The sequence below is a fragment of the Ochlerotatus camptorhynchus genome, unplaced genomic scaffold, assembly GCF_037179485.1.
Source record: "Ochlerotatus camptorhynchus isolate MF236.1 unplaced genomic scaffold, CSIRO-AGI_Acam_v1.1 ptg000435l, whole genome shotgun sequence".
In the NCBI taxonomy this organism is placed as follows: Eukaryota; Metazoa; Arthropoda; class Insecta; order Diptera; family Culicidae; genus Ochlerotatus; species Ochlerotatus camptorhynchus.
Genome location: NW_027040921.1, coordinates 56,662 through 74,813, shown reverse-complemented (window position 1 = coordinate 74,813; position 18,152 = coordinate 56,662). Strand labels below are relative to the sequence as shown.

General features: G+C 42.7%; 2 protein-coding genes across 3 annotated transcripts in view; both read right to left on the bottom strand.

Moving 5' to 3' along the window:
- kek5 (kekkon 5) overlaps positions 1-18,152 on the bottom strand; it is a 482,945-nt gene that overhangs the window by 446,353 nt on the left and 18,440 nt on the right. The window lies entirely within an intron of this gene.
- LOC135711744 (uncharacterized) lies at positions 9,254-13,069 on the bottom strand. Its single transcript, XM_065234705.1, has 3 exons — positions 13,003-13,069; positions 9,869-11,617; positions 9,254-9,615 (listed from the first exon to the last, which is right to left on the bottom strand). Exons 1-3 carry the CDS (start codon positions 13,067-13,069, stop codon positions 9,254-9,256), a joined length of 2,178 nt encoding a protein of 725 aa, XP_065090777.1.

Below are 18,152 nucleotides of genomic sequence, written 5' to 3'. Positions count from 1 at the left end.
TGCTCTGGCGACGTGGTTGGTTCCATTGTCGTCGACAAGGACGACCACGGCAGTAGCGAGCAGGATGCTTTTCTCCTTCAATGTAGAAGACGAACAGCTTACGGGTTCAGTAGCGGCTGAGGCGGAGCTTCTCGGTTTTTCTTCGCCTGCAGGGACAGAAGAAACTTTCGGTTGAGTGGCGTCGGCAGTCCTGGAGTTCACAGCAACTGGAGCGTCGGTGGGGCAGAGTTGAGTATAGTGGCGATTTCTACACTTGCGGCAAGTACTGGAGGAGGGGCAGTCACGTGTTTGGTGGCCCTTTCGTAAACAATTGCGGCATAGTTGGTGGCGACGGACATCCCTTTCCTTATCTTCTACCGACATTTTCGAGAAAACAGCGCATTGATACAAAGGATGATGATCGGAACAAACCAGGCACTTGCGATAGTTCTGCTGGCTGGCTCCATGGCTGGTGACGGGACGCTGAACAGGCTTCTTTGTGTATGTTGACGGAGGAGGTTCAGTTGTCTTGTTGATTGACTGTATAACTGTGACTCTTCGTTGAATGAAAGTCGTTAGGTCGGTGAAGGTGATCTGATTCTTCGTGGATGAGTATTCTTCCCAGTCACGTCGAGTGGTGTTGTCGAGCCTTATGCTGAGCATTCGTATCAGAAGTATGTCCCAGAATTCGGTCCCAACTGTTTCCGTATTCCCACATTCGCTTCGAACTTCTCAACGAGTGAGTGCAACTCCGTCGCTGATTCCCTTTTCAGCGAGGGAAACTCAAAGAGCGAGTCTACGTACGACTGTTTCAGTCTTGCAGAGTTCTGATAATGTTCTGTCAACAACTTCCAGGTGACCTGGTAATTGTCAGCGCTGATCGTGATGGTTTGTATCAGCTTGAGGGCATCTCCGGATAAGGAAGACCGCAAGTAATAGAACTTTTGTATATTGGAGAGTTCGTGAGATGAGTGAGACAAATAGGTCGTGGAAGTTCAACCAACTATCTAGTTGACCAGAGAAAACAGGTAGCTTCACGTCGGGTAGTCGAACGCAAGACGGTTGTAGAGGTGGTTGCGCATTTGAACGAGGGTTAGGTGACTGTATCATAGCAGGTGATTTATTGACCGAAAGTAAGAACCCCTTCACACGGTAGTAGGTTGACTCAAAATCTGTACGGACTTTCAGGTACTGGAAGAAGAGAACGCATCTGCAAAGTGGAAGACCGCGTAGCTCAAAAGGGCGGGGGTATTGGATTTGGAAGCGTAATTACCTTGTAAAGGCAATTCGAATGCCTTGTATGAATGTTCTAGAATAGCTAACCTGCTTGGCACGTGACGGACGTCGATACAGCGGGTCCAATGAAGATTCCGGGCTGGCGGACAAGCGGAGTTCACGTTTATCCGGCTCGAAGGACCAATGTCGATAACCACAGCAGATGGAGATAAATATTTCGGAGGATCTTCACTAGTTTAACCCACAGGTAAGTTCTTTACAAGTGAGTATCACGCACTAATCAGGTTCTTACGTCACTAACTTTATTTCTTTTTAATTCACCGTTCAATTTATTTTAATTAACTATAAAACTAATTAATTTCACTTAATTTTACTTCAAATCCACTTTGTACCTAATAAATTTTCACTGTCCAATTTTTGTCGTCTCAACCATTCGGCACTGATGATAAGGGCTCCGCCTAGAGGATGGTAGAACAACCAAAGAGATTTATTTATGCTGCGGCGGTTCCTTTTATAGCTGTCAGTTAACGGAAGAAAGAGAAGGAACAGTCGGAACTGCACAAACGTCAATAAACGCACAGTTCTGCTGCAGGTCGATTCCATAATCGATGAACGGGGGAGTAGTAGTTTGATGGCGAGATTGATGATCGATGAGGCCCACTGACGTATAGGTGTCCCTACTCGCATATGCGAACAATGAAAATTGAAAAACCCGAGGTCCAAGCATTAATATTTGAAGCCCTTAAGGTGATTCCTTGTAGCGGCCTTTTTCGTATTACACTTCGCAATTTCACAAGTACAAATAATAAGGTTTCGGTGAATGCATGTAGCTGAAACTACTACTTGTTGTTTGCTGCGGAGAAACAAGCAATGTCTGGAATTTTCAAATGTAAAAACCTCGTAGATCTTGAGCTGTGTGCTCTTGAAATTGCGAGGTGTGATGGAAAAATGGACTCTACAAGGAAACACCTTAATTGAAAAAAACGATTGAAAAGCTTCACTGACAAAACCGCAAACTTGAATGAGGGAAAACTCTAGCGACGGATTTTATTTTTCCCTAAATCCTCCAAAGCAAACACGCTTCTCGTTGCGATAACAAACACGTCGCACCGAAGCATAATTTTCCCATAGGTGTGAAAACTCACAACTCAAACAGCTGCGCTTTGGGAAGTACCTTTCAGCCACGCACAACGAGTTTGAAAGGAAATGCACTATTCATCCGTTTGGAGTGAACACTTCCAGCGCACTCCAGTGGAGAACTGTGTTAATCTCTGCACCGTCCGGACTGCTACCGCCGTGAGCCACACAAGCACATCTAGTCATCCCAAACAGCCTTTGGGCGGTGATTCCTACACTGCAAATGGAAAACTAACCAACCAAAAGAGAGGGCGCTTTGTAGGGTGACCACATTGCTGATTCTGGTTGTGCGAAACTTTTCCGGGCAAAACTTTCACATTCCTTCGCTAGTAGCGACTTAACGAACCATGAAAGTGCCAACCCGGGTAGAGATGTATGGGAAAATCATATCAAAATAATAACAAATTTTGCTATCCTTTGTATGTTATTCAATAAATCATCTTAGTAACATTCTGACAACATGTTCTGGTATCATAACAGAATCTGCTATTTTTAAGATATTTTTAAAACTTAAAAAATATAATGGAAACTCGAGCAGAGAATGAAAGCATAGTGAAATCAAAATTTGATATAAGCATTCTTGATAACATGTTTTGACAACCATGTGGTGGAGTTAACAGTAATCATAACAAAATTGAGATCCAAATGGTATATGAAGCATAATAAATAGATAATAAATCTAGCTTTCTTGATAACAAATCAACGTGTGTGTTTTGAAATTATCGTTAATAATAAATAATATGAGTATCAATATGTTATTATTACTAAAGGGTGATACGGTCAAAATTTGGTCAAGGGAAAACGCGTGTAAATCGGTGAAATCGTTTATTTAAAAAATCAAATTAAATTTCTTTTTCAAGTTCAATTAGTATAAAATTCAGGAAAAATATTCAGTTAGGCTTCCGCTTTTCCAAATCCGAATTGCCGGGCCTTACGCTTGACCCCTGCCATCAGATTTTGTACAGCCACCTTGTCCACCTTCTTCGCCGCAGAAAGCCAGTTTGCCTTGAACTGCAGCTCGTTTTTTGGTCTTCTTTAGGTTCCGCTTGACAATAGCCCAGTATTTCTCAATTGGGCGGAGCTCTGGCGTGTTGGGAGGGTTCTTGTCCTTGGGAACCACCTGCACGTTGTTGGCGGCGTACCACTCCATGGCCTTTTTACCGTAATGGCAAGATGCCAAATCCGGCCAAAACAGTACGGAACAACCGTGTTTCTTCAGGAAAGGCAGCAGACGTTTATTCAAACACTCTTTCACGTAAATTTCTTGGTTGACAGTCCCGAAAGCTATGAAAATGCTGCTTTTCAAGTCACAGGTACAGATGGCTTGCCAAACCAGATATTTCTTTGCGAACTTTGACAGTTTCATGTGCTTGAAAACATCTGCTACCTTTCCCCTTCGTTTTGCCGTATAAAACTCCTGTCCCGGAAGCTGCTTGTAGTCGGCTTTGACGTAGGTTTCGTCGTCCATTACCACGCAGTCAAACTTCGTCAGCATCGTCGTGTACAGCCTCCGGGATCGCGCTTTGGCCGTCGTATTTTGTTTATCATCGCGATTTGGAGTCACTACCTTCTTGTAAGTCGATAGTCCGGCTCGTTTTTTGGCTCGATGCACGGTTGTAGACGATACACCCAGCTTATTTGCGGCATCTCGGAGAGAGAGGTTAGGGTTTCGCTTGAAACTACCGGCAACTCTCTTTGTCGTCTCAGCGGCTTCCGGTTTTCGATTTCCCCCCGATCCAGACTTCCTGGCTGTCGACAAACGTTCCCCAAACACTTTAATTACATTTGTAACGGTTGATTTGGCAACTTTTAGCGATTTTGCCAACTTTGCGTGCGAGTAGCTCGGATTTTCGCGATGCGCGAGCAAAATTTTGATACGCTGCTCTTCTTGCTTGGACGGCATTTTGACAACTGAAGAGTGAATTCCAAAATCAAAATAGGAGCAACATTCTACACACACACACCTTCAAAATGAGGGGTGTTCAGGTTTTTTAAATGCAAAATTGAAAGAAATACGTCAAGTTGATATTGACCAAATTTTGACCGTATCACCCTTTAGGGCAGAAAAAAAAAATATTTGAAGGCTCATTGTCTCTAGCAGCTAAACGGAGCCGAGGGACCATTATTCTTTGAGGTACATTTAGGAGGATTGAGTACTTCATTTTTCATCTCCTGTTTTTTCGTATAAGTCATTCCAATGCTTCTGCCGTTGCTGACACCAGGTCATTTAAGGTTTGGTTTCGTTTTCGGTCGCCACGTCCATTTTCATCACTTCTTCATGCATTCCACGTCCATATAAACACCTCGCACTCCTGTGAACATATCGAGACCCAATGCAACAGAAAATTTTTCCCGAATGACACGCTTCACTTTTCCAAATGTTGCTAGCACCAACGTTAGATCATCGTCATCTGGTACTTCTGGTGGCAGCAAGTATTGAACGTTGCCCTCGGCAAGCGACATTCGTATCTCCACTGCTTTTCCATTAACATATTGTAAAGTTAGTTGCTCCGGGTTATGCACCAGGGCATAATGCATACTTGCGTCAGATCACATAACATATGTCGCACTTTTTTGTTTTGCCTCAGTGGTATAACTGGCATAGTTGGACATCGATCTGTCAAAATAAAATTTTCGTGATAACGACACTGAGCGTTCATAAGGGCCAATGTCGAAAACATAAATAATGGCTTCTTTCGTAAATGTCTCGTATGTCAACGTCAATTCATGTAAGCCACTAATTTTATCGGATAGGAGGACTCTTTCTCTACACAATCATGCTGTTGGTTTTCTTGGGTGAGTTTCCATTTTCGAGAAATTCACGCAAAAAGTAATTGTTTACGTTTGCAGCTTTGGCCCTTACGAAAGTAAGCATTTTCGTTGACGGCGACTCTGCAACTCTTTACTCCTGGAAAAATCCCATAAGCATCTGACAATCTGTGCATGAAATATAGCGGACTTTGTCTTATCTCTTCATTCCTTCCAGCAAACCACCGTTTCTTCACGCAAAGATTGACAGAATCATATGGGATTTTCATAGGAGTGAAAGGGTAAGAAAATATTCACCAAGTTTCACGAACAGACTTATGTTTGCTTTTTGGATTTTACCATAGGAGACAAGTGACCGAAGAGGCGAAATTGTCAATAGTTGTTCGGATGATCTCTATATTTTGCAGCAAATTTTGGGCAGGTCAAAAAAGTAAAGGGTTGTGTCCTAGACACGACCGCAGTATGACGTAGAACCACACAAAATTGTTGTTTTTCATGCATTTTTGACTATTATACTTTATCTTAAAATTTTCAAGTATTTCAATGTTTCGGTTATGGTTGATTCAAAACAATTTACACATTTTCTTTACAAATATCCATGTGAAATTCCACATGATTTTCATTTGACCACACATAAACAGAATCCACTCAGAAGTACACATGAAATTTACACGCAAATGAATAGTATGTGTGGTCACTAGACTGATGCAAAATTTGAAATTTTCGCTCCACAGTGCTCAAACGGTGCCAAATCGGGTCCTGATTAGCCTCCAAAAGAGAAAACTCATTTTATAAGAAACTGACTTGGCACAAACCATTTGAAGTTTACATGGAAATTACTATGGGAAAACAAAACTTTTTGTTCATTGTCTTCTTGCCTTTTTACACATTGTACTGTTAACACATTCTATTGCTATTCTTATGGGAATTTTTATCAGCTACAACTTTGCAGAAGATCATTTTTCATCCAAACGTCAAATTAAATAGTTATTAATTTTTTAAGAGATTGATAATCTTATGGCAAGATTAAGCAACTGTATTGTGGGCAACACTGTATTCTGCAGTGTGACATAGTAGCCATGATTTTTGTCCTCTATTCTACGCGCCATAAACACCAATGTTGCCTGCTGAACAGTTGATTGAGCATAATCATAAGACATCAGGGACTTGAATCATTAATAATTTTTGTTCCTTACGTTTGATCGAAAAGTGGTTTTCAACAAGTTCAGCTATCATTTTCTAAAGTAGAGTGAACTGGTGAATTTTGAGATAGATATAAACTGAAATTATGGTTTCTCCATAGTAATTCCCATATAAACTTCAAATGGTTTGTGCCAAGTCAGTTTCTCACTAAATGAGTTCAAATTTTGGGAGGCTTATCAGGGCCCAATTTGGAACCATTTGAGCACTGTGGAGCGAAAATTTCAAATTTTGCATCAGTCTAGTGGTCACGCATGGTTTTTAAATGTACATATTTTAAGTAGGGGAATTTACGTATTCTCGGCAACCTAAGCAGCGACCTTCTTTCTATAGCCTTTTTCTCTGAGGAACGCACACATATGCAGTATTGGTTTGTTTACAATCTTTTGCTGCCAGCTGCTCTAACAATTTCAGTCGAAAGAATTGTCAAAAACTGTTTTGAAACGCTTTTAAAAAGCTCCAATCTTCTCTAGTGAGAGCGAGTATTGTCGGCAACCGTTCCATTTGAACTGCATGTAAATCTGCTGTTCTATTATCGGCAACTCGAAATCAGCTACAATTTGTAGTGTGTGTGTTTCATTTCAAGAAAACCTTGCTAGATTGCTTTTTCCCAGTGGTAAAAATATAGTCAAATTGAAGCTGAAAGCATAAAGAATCGTTTGCATGCATTCAGCGAAGTGTTTTCGTAAGAAAATCCAGTGAAAATAGTGTTTCAATTTGGGTTGCCGAAAATAGTCTTGCAAGCCGAAGGCGTCATTTCCCCTATGTGGCTGACACATAGATATTGTTTTGTTAGGAGCGGTATTTGAGGGGTGGGGGGGGGGGGTTAGGAAAGGTTGTTGAGGGGTGGGGAGGGGGTTGGTTAGGAAAGGTTGTTGATGAGTGGGGGAGGGGTTAGGAAAGGTTGTTGATGAGTGGTGGTGGGGGGTTAGGAGAGGTCGTTGAGGGAGGGGAGAGATTGTTGTGAAGGGGGGAGGGGAAGAGATTGTTGTGAAGGGGGGAGAGGGAGAGATTGTTGTGAAGGGGGAGGGGGAGAGGTTGTTGTGAAAGGGGGAGGGGGTTTCATCATTATTGTGGTCACGCCGTGATCCACCTTAAGTCGCTGATTTGGTCCTGCTTACTGCAGGACCAAGCGCCACGCCGTCCGAAGCGACAATGAGCAAAAGCATGACAGCAGCGCTGTTTTATATCTTTTCAGGTTCAGAACCTGATAGGATTTCCCGCAGTTTTTTATGAATGGGGCGGAGCAGAAAGTTTCTTTTGTGCAGAATATGTAAAATAGGATGGACTTTGGATGTTAATATAATTGCATATATAGAGGCACCAGATATGTTTTACCGTCAGTTGTGTGTAATTCACCAACTGAATGTCATCAAACATGTCTTCAATGCAATTTTTTGTTCAAATTTGGTAAAACTTGGTTTTACTAATGATTGTGGTATGTTTAAAATTTATTTCCCGGAAAAAAGGGATCATTAAAGTCTGTCTCGTTTTCGGGTTATTGATGAGGGGGGTTTTAGAAGTGGTATTTGAGGGGGGGTGGGTAGGAGAGGTATTTGAGGGGGGGGGGGTTTAGGAGAGGTATTTGAGGGGGGGGGGTAGGAGAGGTATTTGAGGGGGGGGGGGTTAGGAGAGGTATTTGAGGGGGGGGGGGTTTAGGAGAGGTATTTGAGGGGGGGTAGGAGGGGTTTGATGGTGGGGAGAGGGGTAGGAGAGGTTTCATGGTGGGGGGGGGGTAGGAGAGGTTTGATGGTGGGGGAGGGTAGGAGAGGTTGTTGAGGGGGGGGCCGAGAGATTGTTGTGAAGGGCGTGTGTGCTTTTCCTCATTGTGGTCACGCCGTGATCCACCTTAAGCTGCTGATTTGGTCCTGCTTACTGCAGGACCAAGCGCCACGCCGTCCGAAGCGTTAATGAGCAGTGGCATGAGACCAGCGCTGATTTATATCTTTTCAGATTCAAGCAGAATGATGTGCAACCAAGTGGTATTCGTTTATGATGACTGGGTTTGCGAAAAAGGCTTATTTCATGAAAACAGTGATAAAATTATCATTTGTACATTTTCAAAAGTTTAATTACAGAAAAATTGGAAAAATATTTATTTCAACAGGTTCGTAATGTAATATCCTATCGATTGGCGTATTTGGATTTTAATTTCATCTATAAATGACAAAGTTACAAGCGTTCAAAACCTAACACTCCTTCACCACACATATTTTTTGACTTGCACCCCAGTATAGTCGACAAAGACGTAGTTCTACGTCAAAAGGTAATGTTCTGGCTATCGGTTAAGTGTGCAATCAAAGGTGACGCACATGAACTATTTTAAATAAATTCAATAAAACTATCACCTTTCGATTTCTTACACTTTAATATTATTTCCGATCAAGAACTAAATTTAATCCACGAGCTCAATATGCGTTTTTCTCTAGCTTTTGTTCACTTCTATTATCATTCTTATTCATTATTCTCATTCTGAAGTGTCAGTTTTCGGGGTTCAGCTATTACACCAACAGCTACTGCCCAGCGGTGTGAACAATCCTCTGCCTGTAACATCCGGTGTCTCCGCCGGAACTTCCGGATTTACCTGACTCAATTTCCAACACCGCTAGATTCGCCACAGCACGCCTATGCACCTTGCCATCAGCCATCTTCACGTCAGCCTGACGAATCTTTCCGTCCGCTCCCTGGATAACTTCCAGAACTCTTCCTCGTACCCAACTCTTCCTGTTCTTTCCATTGACTACGAACACGATTACGAATACGATTTCCAGAGGCTTCTTGTCCTCGAACCACTTTGTGCGATGATTTAGCGATGGCAAGTATTCTTTCAACCAACGCTCCCACATCTTGTTTGCCAAATATTCTGACCGCTTGCCGACGTTCCGCAAGGTTTCAGCGAAGTCCACAGAGTCTTCCAGCAGCATGTCCGCACTCATCGTTCTTCCACGTAGGCTGCTTCTTCGTCGGCTGCTTCCTGAGGAACGTACGTCAACGGTCGAGTATTTATCATATCCTCCGCTTCGGCCAAGCTCGTTGAAAGGATCTCGTCGGTTAACTTTCGTCCGTCTTCGTACGCTCGCAAGGCTTCTTTGACAGATCGCACCATCCTCTCCCAGACTCCACCCATGTGTGGAGTACTAGGTGGATTGAAATGCCACGCGGTGACAGCCGAAGTGACTTTTCCAGCACACTTGATATTTATTCCCTGCATCGTCTTCATCATCGTAGCGAACACGGAAGCAGGTGGCGTTGTCCGAAAAGATTTGTTCTGGTACGCCACGTTTGCACGCGAATCTGCTGATTGCCATCAGGCAGGATTGCGTGCTCGAACTATGTACCACGTCTAGATGTACGGCTCTCACAGCAATGCAAGTAAATACGACGATCCACCTCTTTTCCTTTCGGCGCCCCACCGTGACTTCGACCGGACCAAGATAATCAACGCCCACTGCACTAAATGAACGTAAGTGAGGGGTGGTGCGTTGAACTGGTAGCGGTGCCATCATTGGAACCGACGGTACATAGCGATTCACCTTGCACCATACACATTCCTTCGTTACATGCCGGATTGCAGCGCGTGCCTTCGGTATCCAGAATTTCTGCCGTAATTCATTGAACACGGTCTCTCTGTTTGCATGGCCGAACTTGTTGTGAAAATGCAGTATCAACTTCTTGGTGATTTCATGCTTCCCTGACAGAATGATCGGATACCTCTTGTTGAAGGGTAGCTCTTCGTTCTTTTCAAGCCGGCCTCGAACTCTCAGAACTCCCTCTTCATCTAGCACTGGCGATCGCTTGTAGAGACTGCTAGTCTTCTCGATCTTTTCCAGTCGTTGACCCGGGCTGCTTTCCAAATTCTTCGTAAGTGTGTTCATCTCATCTGGGAAGCTTTCGTATTGTGCCTGCCTCCACAGAATAATTTCCGCTTTCTGAAGCTCCTCTTGTTGAAGTGGTTTCTTGTCTGTCAAATATTCCGCCTTAATTAATAGTCGTTGACGATTCGTAGATTGGCAGGTTACGATTGGCAACCCGGCCCTTTTTCGCTGGCAATTGGAAATGAAACGCAGTACGGTGGCCGTCACATGCACAAGTTTTGTCCAACTGGAAACAGTTTCCGCTTCGACCACCGCATGGAACAGCATAACTCGTCTGGTTTCCTCCACGGTTTCTTCGATCGGTTCGGAAGACGGCCATTGATCGCTCGATTGGTATAGCACTGAAGGACCATAAATCCATTCCGAATCGTTTTGCAATGGAGGACCGCGACCCCACTTGGTGAGCACATCCGCGATATTCTGCTTCGTGCGCACCCATCTCCAGTCTCGCATTCGGGTTAATTCCAAAATTTCACCCGCTCTGAATGCAACGAATTGCTTGAATCTGTGCTGATCTGACTGTAGCCACGATAGTATAGTTCGAGAGTCCGTCCATAGAACAGTGCGACCGATTCGGAGAGAATGCGTTTCGATAATGGTTTGGCTCATTCGGGCTCCAAGAACCGCAGCCATCAATTCCAGTCTAGGGATTGACTGCCGCTTTAGAGGTGCTACCTTAGCTCGAGACATGATTAGACTACACCTCACCGTTCCATTGATGACCGACCGTAGGTACGCCACGCAGCCATAAGCGTGCTCACTCGTGTCGGTGAAAACATGCAACTCGAGTGATTCAACTGATGAAGAAACGGCGTCTCCCAGGTAGCATCGGGGAATTCGTAAGGCTTCTACTTCGGGCAGCAACTTGGTCCACTGCTTCCACACGCACCAACTCTGCTCATCGATTACCTGGTCCCATTCGCAGCCATTCCGCCAGATATGTTGTATGATAACCTTGCCGTGAATCGTGAATGGTGACAACAGTCCGAGGGGATCGAAAAGACCCATCACGCAGCTGAGGACGATCCGCTTACCTTCGTACAAATACTCTTTAACCTCCGCACGTTGCGTTACAGAAAACGCGAAAACATCTAGGTCCAAATCCCAGAAAACCCCAAGAACGCGCTCACCTGGTGATTCCTTATCTTGGTGGGAGACTACTGGTCCAGAAGATGTGTCTTCTCCTAAAGCCGAGAGAACTGCCGGCGAGTTCGACACCCAGTTGCGGATTTGGAATCCGGCTTGTTCGTGGACATATCGCACCTGCTTCGCTAGAACTACCGCCTCCTCGATTGTGTCGACACTATCGAAATAATCGTCGATGTAGTGCCGATCGATGATGGCTGCTGCTGCTTCGGGATACTGGACTGCGTGCTCTACTGCATTACGGTTCTTGACGAACTGCGCCGACGCCGGAGAGCCTAATGAGTTGTAAACAGGTGAGGCCCAGATAATTGGTCGTCTCTTTTGTTTCTTCGCTTTTTAAATGCTTGACGGAGTTTGACGTGTGAATATTCTTTTTTCTACTAGCTCGACAGAGTGCTTTTCAAATGATTTTTTATCTAGTATTTTCAAGCGTTCTTATTCAGTTACATTGCCTATTTTCAGATGCAATATTTCTTCGTCTCTTCGATCTTATTGGTTTGCATTGGATTCATTACGGATATTATGTTAATTGAATGTAATTTAATGCAAACAATTTGAAGATTTGTTGATTATTATATGACATATTCAAGGAATCAAAAATATCTCCAAATGAAAAAATGACAAGCGATCAACGAACCGAATAATAACGCTATGTCAGAAGTGAAAAGCAATAATGATATAATCTTCTGTTCTGAACTGTTATGATTCCAATCGAACTGTCAAAAGCGGTTCCAATCTGAAATGTTTACAAATGGTTTGCTTCAATTAGGGAGGAGTATTAAAATCGTTTAACAATCACTCATGAACTCGCTCGTCGGTGTATTGGCGAAGTCACCCGCAAGCAGTTACAAATGCAAGTGATGCCAGGATTGTTTTGATGTTTATCTTGTTGCCAAATTCATGTTTTTTTTCTCCGCTGGTCTCTTATTCCAGTGTTTCTAGTTGTTACTCAAAAACGAATACTTACAACTTGTTTTTGTAGTTGTAATTACTCATTAATGGGTAAAGTTTTACTCATTTAATGGGTAGTCCTAGTTTCCCTCGAAAATGCTTACTTTCTAGTCATTATTGGGTATTTTGCGGTTACCGTGAAGACTGATCTACTGGGCTGTCTCTCGACGAGACATTTTCTATTCTTCTCTTTCTCTCATTTGGTCACGAAACATCTGTTGCGTGACGTTTTCCAGAACGACTTAGTTGCTTCGGACGACAAGATGACGGAAACTGTCGACATGGTTATTGACGAAAAAAGTCTGTCATGTCATTCTTCCTCTTCCATTCTGTCGCGACAAAACTGCCACTGGTCGTTTTCTAATAAACGGATGTCGCTTTGAATGCGAGACATAACAAGATAGAAATAACTGGAATTGTGTTGTTTTGACGTGATTTCACCTCTGACTCGAAGTAGCTTGAATCTTGGCGCTGAACTTTGTGTTTGCAGTGATGGGTATTTTTGGAACGGACACAACTGGCAGCTGCCGAAAATCGATGTTTGGAATCAAAGATGGCGGTGTCCGGTTTTAGAAAAAAGTGGTAAATACTGCCAAATACGTAAATTGTGGGATGGCGTCTAGAGACCGAAAATCGATGTCCAGCGCCATCTGGAAATCAAAGATGGCGGCTGACGATTTCAGAAAAAGTGGGAAATACTACCAAATACCCTTCAAAATGGGTGGTTCCGGAACCGGAATGACGTCTAAAACCCGAAAATCGATGTCCAACGCCATTGTGGAATCCAAGATGGCGGCTTCCGGTTTCAGAAAAAAAGTGGGAAATACTGCCAAATACCCTTCAATATGTATATTTTCGGAATCAAGATGACGTCTAGAGACCGAAAATGATGCCCAGTGAAATCATGAAATCAAAGATGGCGGCTACCGATTTCAGAAAAAGTGGGAAATACTACCAAACGAGGGGGAAGACAGTGAGAAACTCAGAGCAATCCAGAGTAACTCTGAAGAACTCTCTTGCTCTCTGATGAACGGTTGTATTATCTCGATTGTTTTGACAGCGCAGCCCAAGCAATCACATTTATCGGAGTTTGGAACTCGCAGGACTTATCCTCACCGGAGCTGGTTGCTGGATGGGAATATCTATCTATTCGCTTACTCTAAGCATCTGGATGCTCAGTAGTATTAAGGTGGCAAGATCCTGTACAATTTCATTACCATTGCAAAACGAAAAGTGTCCTCCAGAAAGCCATCTCTAGTGATTTAAGAAAATAGCCAAAAACTTCAATGACAAATGCAACAGAACAGTTTCTTATTGTAAATCCTAAGTTCTCACCAGCAGCAGTCCAATCACGACCCTACCAATTAATTGCAAGTTGCACCCATTGCTTGGTCCTTCTTCCCAGGTGGCATATGCCCATTCGTCGTCATCCTGTGGCGGGACGGTCAATGCCCGTGTCCAGGACTAATCTGCACACCAACAACAGCAAAGTAGTCGCAGGGGGATTTGACATTTTCATCGTTATGTTATGGTTGAGGTCCTCAACTTAAGGATATGATTGCCAGCAGAGTTGATAATAGAAGAGTTAAGGCCGGACAGTAGTCATGAATGGCACAAGGGTTGAGTGGGAGGGACAAGGGAACAACTGGTAGAAAACAAGATCATTTTCATTATTTAAGGACACTAATGACAGAATCCATTTTCCACACAATTTGGTTTAACCACTTTGCAATTTCCCGGGCACACATCTTAATGGACAAAGTTCAAAATTAATCTACATGTCTGCTGCAGAGAGGCAAGCATTTCATTAAATGTACCCACCTGTATGACTTCTGGATTGCCAGTGCCAGTGAAAACGCGAAGTGGAGGGATTCCATGAACCTCCTAGCATCCGAACTAACATTTGCATGGTCAGATTTCAATGTCTCTATGCCAAACTAATTCTGTTTGCGTCGCAAATTAGATCAGATCCCTGAGCAAACCAGAGTAGCTCTGAGCAACTCTGAGCAAAAGAGAATTTAAGAGGTACTCAAATGAAAGCCGTCTTCCCCCTCCCGACCAAATACCCTTCAATATGTGTATTTTTGGAATCGGGATGACGTCTAAAACCCGAATATCGATTTCCGACGCCATTTTAAAATCCAAGATGGCGGCTTCCGGTTTAAGAAAAAGTTGGAAATACTGCCAAATACACTTCAATATGTATATTTTCTTAATCAGAATGACGTCTACAGACCAAAAATCGATATCCAGCGCTATCTTTGATTTCAAGATGGCGCTGGACATCTTTTTTCGGCCATCTTTAAATCAAAGATGGCGGCTTCCGATTTCAGAAAAGGTGAAAAAAAAAACTACCAAAAACCCTTCAATTTGGGTATTTTCGGAATCGGGATGACTTCTAAAACCCGAAAATCAATTTCCGACGCCATTTTAAAATCCAAGATGGCGGCTTCAGGTTTCAAAAAAAGTGGGAAATACTGCCAAATATCCTTCAATATGTATATTTTCGGAATCGTGATGACGTTCAGAGACCGAAAATCGATGCCCAGCGCCATCTTGAAATCAAAGATAGCGGCTGCTGATTTCAGAAAAAGTGGGAAAAACTGTAAAATCAAGCTGAACATTGCATTAGGTCCTAAGTAACATTGATCGATTCTCTTCGTCGACTTTCTCTTTCGATAATAACTTGAGCACAAAACCGGTTTTTGTTATGTTTGTCGTATTAGATGCTATATAAAAGCTTCTTTTATCGATCTGTGTGCTGAAAATACCTGGGAATGTATTTACATGGCCATGGGGATACAAAGAGAAAGTCGATGAAGAGAATCTGTCAGTGTTACATAGGACCTAATGCAAAGTTCAGCTTGAAATACTTTACAGTATGGATAATTTCGGCTCAAAAACGACGTGCAGATGCCAAAAAGTGGAATGCAGAAATGGCGTCAGCCATAAATTTTCCGTCTATTGAAGGGTATTTGACAGTTTTTTTTAAACAGGACTGCCAACTTAGATTTCAAATTGCGTTGGACATCGATTTTGAGTCGCTACAAATCATCCCTATTCAAAATATACCCATATTGTGGAGGTATTTAGCATTACTATCCAGTTTATCTGCAACCAGAAGCTGCCATCTTGGAATTCAATATGGCATCGGACAGTAATTGCTAGTCCGTAGTTATCACCGCGAATCCCAAAATACCCACAATCATTGGTATTTGACAGTATTTTCAACTTTTCCTGTATCCTGTACCTGTCATTTTGGATTTCAGGTCACTCATTTTCTATTTCTAGATGCAATTCTCTAGACGTCATTCCTTTTCCAAAAATACTCATATTGAAGGGTATTTGACTGTATTTGTATCTTTTGCTGAAACCGGAAGCCGCCATCCTGGATTTCAAAATGGTGCCGGACATTGATATTCGGCATCTACATGTCGTCTAAAAAAATCTTTATTATTGGGTATTTGACAGTTTTTCTAAAGTCAATGGCTGCCATCTTGCATAACAAAATGACGTCGGACATAAATGGTAGTACTTGTTCGGAAAATACCCATAATGAAGGGTATTCCCGAATCTGAGAGCCGCCATCTTGGATTTCAAAAATGGTATCGGACATCGATTTTCGGCATCTACACGCGTTATGTACCGATAATATCCATATCGTAGAATTTGACAGCTTTTCAGAAAACAACGGCCGCCATCTTGAATTCCAAAATGGCGTCAGACATCAATTTTCGGGATGTACAGGTCGACCCAGTTCCGAAAATGTCCATATTATAGGGTATTTGACAGCTCTTCTGAAGCCACTTGCCACCATCTTGGATTCAAAACTGGCGTCAGACCTCGATTTTTTGGGATGTACGCGTAGTACTTGTGTTGAAAATACCCAAATTTGATAGTTTTTTTCTGAATCTGAGAGCCGCCATATTGGATTAAAAAATAGTGTCTGACATATATTTTCGGGATGTACACGTCGAACCCGTTCCGTAAATACCCATATTGTAGAGTATATGACAGTTTTTCAGAATGTGAGAGCCACCATTTTGAATTAAACAATGGCGTTGAACATCGATTTCGGTCTCTAGACGTCATCCCGATTCCGGAAATACCCATATTGATGGGTATTTAGTAGTATTTCCCACTTTTTCTGAAATTGGCAGCCGCCATTTTTGATTTCAACATCGGTTTTTGGTCTCTAGGCGTCATCCCGATTCAGAAAATATACATATTGAAGTGAATCACCGCAATTCAAAAACTCGGTAAAAAGTACTGACTAGATAAGTGTGTAGTGAACAGCTATACGAAGTTTCATGGAATTTGGAGAGAGAAAAATAAAATCGATTCGTCAGTTGGCATACAAACGCTAAAAATCGATCAACCCAATAGCAAAAAAAAACCCTTTTTTTAAGATTTCCTGTTGGTAATATCAAAATTTGCTATTGGTCAGTTATTTCTTCCTATTCGGGAAGTCATAGAAAAGCAAAAAACAAAACAAAAAATAAACCACCACAGCTACCGAGGAGAGAGGAAAAGTTTCGCCACCATTAGAACAACCGGTAAAAGAGCTTATTCTAAAGAACGACTGTGTTGGCAGAGAGCAGCGGAAAAGGATCTTGCCATGGTCATAAATAATGCACAGCACCTGGGTTGAGATGAATGAATGGACGTAGGAAATAAAACTAGGTTCTTATTACTGTGAAAAGAAAACAGATGGACGACTGAACAAGATAGGTATGGCTGGCGCCCGATGAAAGGTATCCCAGGTTGGTAGGTCGAGTTGGCATTTATAGGGATGCCAAAATCTCTTTCCAGTTCAGTAAAAAAATAATTTCTTAAAAAGTGACTTCCGAACGCTTGAAGGTAGTAATTAATTGAGTCAAAGTCGATCATCAGCACCTGTTGGCAGCGGTGAACGTTTGGATTCTACGAAGGAAAATTCAGATTTGAATTTTTTTTTTTGATTTGCAAAAGGATGCAAACGACTATGCTGTCGGACCGGGTTAATTTGAAAAGGGTCAGGAGTTTTCGTCGAAACTAGTCCGGCCGATTTTGGGATTTTGATTGTTTGTCAACTTGTTTGCCCAATGTCTTCCGTGAAGGAAAGCTTCGGTCGCAAATCTGTACGCTGTCCGCTTCAGGTTTCAATGTTGGCAACCCTAATCCTTTGCATTATTGCACGCAAGAGTCGCAAGGTCAAACGAAAAGGATCCTCCGGGAAAGGTCACATAATTTATGATTGATAGCACCGTCCAAACCATTGGAAAGGATTGCGTCATTTTATAGTCATTCCAGGGTGACGTCATCACGTGGCTCTCTGAAAATGCGATCCCAGTCGTCAAGGAGACAAACACGGTTAATTTCGACATCTGACTTCGTCTGCCGGTCCCCAAAAGGGGTGTGAGCGGTGGGAAGATAGAGTCCCGGAAGACTTTCTGAAATGGTGACCTTTTTTTGTAGGTTAACTACAACGGGGAAGAACACGGCTTCTTCGCTCGTGCTGGGGCCATTTCTTTAGCCCGCATTTACATTCGTTGAATTTTAATGAGTAGTACCGCGCAAGCCATTCGTTGTTTGCATTCACAACCAACTACGTGGAGCAGTAAGACGCACTATACATAGTAGTAGTTTGCAGCAGTAGATTTTACTCCGGAGCCGGGGCAACCCGGTTAAGATGGAATGTAATTTTGGAACATATGAACTCAACAAAAATTGTACATTTTAAGGTAGAAACATTTTTACTCGGGCACAGTTTGTGAAAATAACAATCACAGTAGGCCGTAAGGCACCACACCGGAAAGGTAGTTTGCATAGCTCTATGATCTTTCGAGCACAAAACCAGTGCCATGACCGGTACACGGT